The sequence below is a fragment of the Candoia aspera genome, chromosome 10 (genome assembly GCF_035149785.1).
Source record: "Candoia aspera isolate rCanAsp1 chromosome 10, rCanAsp1.hap2, whole genome shotgun sequence".
NCBI classification, from domain to species: domain Eukaryota; kingdom Metazoa; phylum Chordata; class Lepidosauria; order Squamata; family Boidae; genus Candoia; species Candoia aspera.
The window spans coordinates 3,948,141-3,952,896 of NC_086162.1; the positions used below are offsets into that span (position 1 = coordinate 3,948,141).

The 4,756-nt window shown below is 61.9% G+C and overlaps 1 protein-coding gene across 1 annotated transcript; it reads right to left on the reverse strand.

Moving 5' to 3' along the window:
* Positions 1–644: 644 nt before the first annotated feature.
* MARCKSL1 (MARCKS like 1) lies at positions 645–3,943 on the reverse strand. Its single transcript, XM_063312163.1, has 2 exons — positions 3,639–3,943; positions 645–2,116 (listed from the first exon to the last, which is right to left on the reverse strand). The coding sequence occupies exons 1-2, from the start codon at positions 3,726–3,728 to the stop codon at positions 1,493–1,495; spliced, it is 714 nt and encodes a 237-aa protein (XP_063168233.1). The 5' UTR covers positions 3,729–3,943; the 3' UTR covers positions 645–1,492.
* Positions 3,944–4,756: the final 813 nt, after the last annotated feature.

Below are 4,756 nucleotides of genomic sequence, written 5' to 3' on the forward strand. Positions count from 1 at the left end.
CCCATTCAGACATGCAGAGCCACCTGCTAAATAGAGTTGGAGAGGGAAGCTCTGCATGAAAAGGCAAGGCACGCAGAGCCGGATTAGCCGGGTCCCTTGCTTGACAAGGCCGACGGCCGGAGAACAGGCAGTCTCCACGCTGCTGCCTGGCCGCCTGTTCGTCACACACGCAGGTCGAGGCAGTGAGGAACTCCCTGCAAGCACGGAATGGATGTCCCAGCACGGCAGGAATTCATTCCTTGCCAAGTGTGTTTTGGAGCGCCCCCAATGCTCTCGCGGCCTATGGAAGAAACTGGCACGTGCGCTTAAGATGCCAAGCGTCACCACCGCTTATGGCTTTTGAGAAAATTTGTTGGAAAAGGTTCTGCCGGATTCCTCCTGATACGTAGCTTGAGTCAGTTTACGGAGAAATCTATGCCCAGCTTTGATGTGCACAAGCCGTTCCCACTTGATCTCAATTGAGGAATATGACAGGCCCCAAGCACAGGGGTTCAAAGTCCACGCAGAAGTGGGGGGTGCCAAAAGAGGCGTCAGCATTCCAGGGGGAGGGATATCTGGGAAACTCCCCCAGACAGAGCATGGCCCCCCCAATTCCTGGCCACTTGGCCAACCTCTCCTAGAGAAAAGGACCCAACTCCGACCCATAAAGGGGTCACCATTTATTCCTTTCAAATGTTACAATAAGACCCATACAACTTTTGTTTAGGAGTTAGAAAACTGCAGATCAGAAGTAGGGCCATTAAAAAATTATTTACAAAGACAAGGAAACAAAAATTTAAAGTCACATCATACAGCCAGCCCTAGCCCTCAGCCCCCCCCCAGGGTCCCCCCCGCCCCTAAATAAACCCAAAGTAGTTCTCCCTCTGATGTCAAATTAAACACAGTGGACTTACACGCTTTATGGTTTAAAGCCAAGAGCAAGACATTATAAAAAACTAACCAGATTAGCTTTTTAAACTGTTGTTTCTATAAAAAGCACAAAATACTTTTAAATGAAGAAAGAACCAGGAATGTAAACCAAGAGACAGAATATCCGTTTTGAAGAACGGCTCAGTTGCTGGTTTGTTGGACTTTTTGGAAAGAAAGAAAAAAAAGCTGCTTTTGAAGATTAGTAGAAACAGAAGATCTGAGCAAAAACAACTTGGTGTTAATAGCCGGAGTCTCCTTACATAGAGTGAGTTCCAGTATCTGTCCAGGATCAGTGTCTCTCCATAGAGTTTCAAGAGGGGCTTGAGAACTCGAGTGGCAGCGGGGCCCTCCGGGGCTCCAAGCCGGAGGTTTTTTCTCTTTTCCTTCACTGTGTTGGAGGAGTGAGCCGGGGGGGGGGAGGTTGTGGAGTGAAAGGCTTGCCAGCTCTACGCAGAAGGCCTGGGTTCCTGGTGGGCATGTGTGGCGTGTGATCAAGGCAGCAAGTCCCATGGTGTTGCTGGGGTGGGAAGGATGGCACAGACAAGTCTCTTTCCGACAGACTGGCGGGCAGTGGGAGTCGGCCCTAGTCTTCTTTCTGCTCAGCAGCAGCCTCAGCGCTGGGCTCAGCCTCTGCCGAGTTTGAGGTCTTGTCCGGCTTTGCGTCCCCCTGACTCTCGCAGGGGGGCTGCTGGGGCTGTTCCTCCTCCTTCCCTGGCCCGTCGCTGCCATCTTGCCGCTCGGCCGCCGGCTCCGGCTGATTGTTGGGTGCCGCAGCGTCCTCGGTGGCCGCCTTCTCCTCTTGGGGCGCGCCAGCCTGCTCCTCCTCCCTGGCCACTGCGGCCGACAGCTGGTCCTCCTCAGCTTCTGCCCTGGCCTTCCCCTGCTCCTCGCTGGGAGAGGACGTGGCCGACGCATCTCCGGCCTCCTTCTTGGCCTTCCGGAAAGAGATGCTGCTCAGCTTGAAGGACTTCTTGAAGGAGAACCTCTTCTTTTTCTTGGGGGTCTGCTTGGCAGCGGCACCTGGGGCATCCCCATCAGGCTTGGCTTCACCTTCGGCGACCGGAGCAGGCTCGATGGCGTCCCCGCTGCCCGTCTCTGCCTTGGCAGGCTCCTTGGCGGCCTCTGCTGAGCCATTGCCATTCAGGGAGCTCGTCTCTCCATCAGCTTTGGGGGACACATCCCCGTTGATTTTCACGTGGCCGTTTTCCTGGAGGAAGAAACAAAGGGCTCGGTTACAGCCGTGGCCCTGGGCCCCGAGAAAGGAGAGGCCCCTTTCAGCATCCCACACCCGTGTATCCCACCCAGCCGATAAACAACACCCCTTCCTTGCAAGAGGCGAAAGCCGGCATCCGAAGGCTCCGTTTGCACACACCCCTGACTGCCCTCACACCACACGCACACCTGGCTACTGAGTTAGTGTGTTTTCTGGGCTTGCACCCTGCCCTGAATTGCAAACCATTCCAATCACCTGGGTTTACCCAATACATTAAGCTGCAGGAAAGCTAACCAAGGGCTCAATCCCATGGGATCATTTCAGAAAAAAAGTCTACTGGACTCTTTGTTCGGGGATCCCATCCCGGCTTTCCTTGGATCCAGATGTGCAACTACAACTCCCATCATCTAACTGCATGGATGATGTGCACCGTGCTCAGACTGCGGGGGGGCCGGCACGCCAGTTGGCCAGGGCTGACCAAGCTTTCCCGGTGCTTGCGCGCGGTTAATGCGCGGAGAGCAACGCTTTGTCCCGGAGTCCTACTCTGCCTCCCTCTTCTCGCCCCCGCTTTTCGCACAGCCCCCTCCCCGCCGCGTCCCCGCACAGCTTCCGCGGTCTCTTCCCCCCACCCAATAAAAACGAGCGCCTTTCGCGTCCCCGCCAGGGGGCGCCCCCTCCCCGCCGCGCGAGGCCGGTCTCGGTTGCAGCGCCAACAATGCGCCCCGGGAGCAAGACGCGCAAGAAGGCGCGCCGCCGGGAATCCCCACTCCGGGCAAACCGTGGGGAGGGGGCGCGCCTTCCCCTGCCCGTGCAAAGCCCGTTGGGCTGCTCCGTCCGGCGGCGCTGGGGACGGGAGCGGTGCAACGGGAGGCGAGGCGCACGGAGGGCCACGTTAGCAAATCCGCCTCCCGCCCGCGGATCCCTTCGAGGCCGAGGGCGCCCCCAAAGCAGCACGCCAAGCGGGGTCCCGCCCCTCTCGGGGACCTGGCGGCTCGGGGTTCCTTGCAAAAGGGCGGACATGCGGGGGCTCTCCTCCCGCCGCCGCCGCCGCCCCCCCCCGTCGCTTGCACGGACGCGCCGATTGCACGGTTGCGCGGCCCCCGCCCAGCCCGGCGCTACCCGTCTCCGCCGCCCGCGCCCCTCGCCCGGGAATGCGCGCAATGCAGCCCCGGGACCCCGCGCTCCGGTCCCTCCTTTGTTCCCGGCGAAGCGCGCGGCGGCGGGAGGAAGAGGAGGGGGCCACGCGCCCGACTCCGGGGCGCAGCGCCGAACAAAGGCACGCCGCGCTGCCGGCTCGACGGAGGGAAAAGGCGGCGGGGCGGACGCAGCCGAGGCGCCCCCCGCACGGCGTCCAGGCGAGCGCGGCGCCCGCTCCGGGCGGCGGGAGGGAGGGCCGAGCCCACGCCCCCCCGGCCGAGTCGCCGAGCCGCGGTGCCGCGCCCAAGCCGGGGCGGGGCGCCCGCGGAGGCAGCGGGGCGAACAATGGCAGCTGGCCGGGCGCGCGCCCCAGACCCACCTGGCCGTTGGACTTGGAGGGCGAAGCGTCGCCGGCGGCGTCCTGGGCTATCACGTCCCCCTTGGCGGCCTTGGAGCTGTGGCTGCCCATGGTGGCGCTGCGCTGGCGAGGCGGAGGCGCCGCCGCGGAGGCAGAGGGGCGCGGGCGGCGGCGGTCCGGGCGGGCGGGCGGTCCGGGGCCCCGGCCGCCTCAAGGGACGCTGCGCGCTGAAGCCACCCCAGAGGCGAGGCGCCGCGCCCCGGGCGTAGCTGGCTCGGTCTGGTCCTCGATCGACCGTTGCAGCCGCCGCGCAAAACCCCGCGCGCCTCGCTTGCACTGAGCGCGGTGCGCAAAAGCGGCGGCTAATAAGGGCGCCGCACGCGCGGGGGCGGCGCCGGCGCCGAAATCCCGCCCAGGGGGAGGCGCGAAGGGGCGGGGGGCTTCTCTGCGGGCGCGCGCCGGGGTGGTGGGCGCTGCAGGGCGTGGCCGTGGCCAGTCCGAGGAGACCCTCGCTGGGGAGCGCCGGGGCATCCTTCGCGGGGCGTCTCTGGGAGGAAGCGACCTGCGCGAGGACGCTTGAGCATGTGCAGAGCGTGCCTCTCTCTCTCGTTTTGGTGTAGCTCTTGCTCACTCGGGTTCGGTCTCCCCAGTAGCCCCGGGCGAGGCCCCAACCACGTGGGCTTTCCCTTCGGCTGACTTGGGGGGGCGCCCCTCTCTCTCCCATTCTCTCCCCCCAGGTGGAGGATTCCTCCCTGCCTTCGTTTGGGATGTGAAAGCCCCCAAGGGCACCTGCCGCGCTTCCTCCCCCTGACGCCACGCTGCAAAGATGCTGGTAAGGCTTAACCGTGGTTTACAGAATGAAACATGATCCACTTGGGTTGACACAACAGGTTGACCCGTAAATTGTTGGCAAACCACGATGGCTGACTTCACATAGCATCCTGAGTTGCACACATGCAAACCAGAGGATGGCTTAGCGTGGTGGGTGGACCTCATGTCGTTGGGGAGATGAAGGGCCAGAACTGCCTTTTTCAGTGTGTGTTTGGCTGATTCTCCTTCCTGACTTAAATTTGGAGGTTGTGCATTCACTTCGGTTAAGGAAGTAAGTGTTGAGTCGCTGCTAGGACTTTATTCTTAGA

Bases quoted from the DNA above. Each gene is read 5' to 3' on its own strand.
- MARCKSL1 (XM_063312163.1), bottom strand. From the start codon at position 3,728: ATGGGCAGCCACAGCTCCAAGGCCGCCAAGGGGGACGTGATAGCCCAG. The intron at 2,117-3,638 runs GTGGGTCTGGGG...TTCTTCCTCCAG, and splicing joins CCTCCAAGTCCAACGGCCAG to GAAAACGGCCACGTGAAAAT.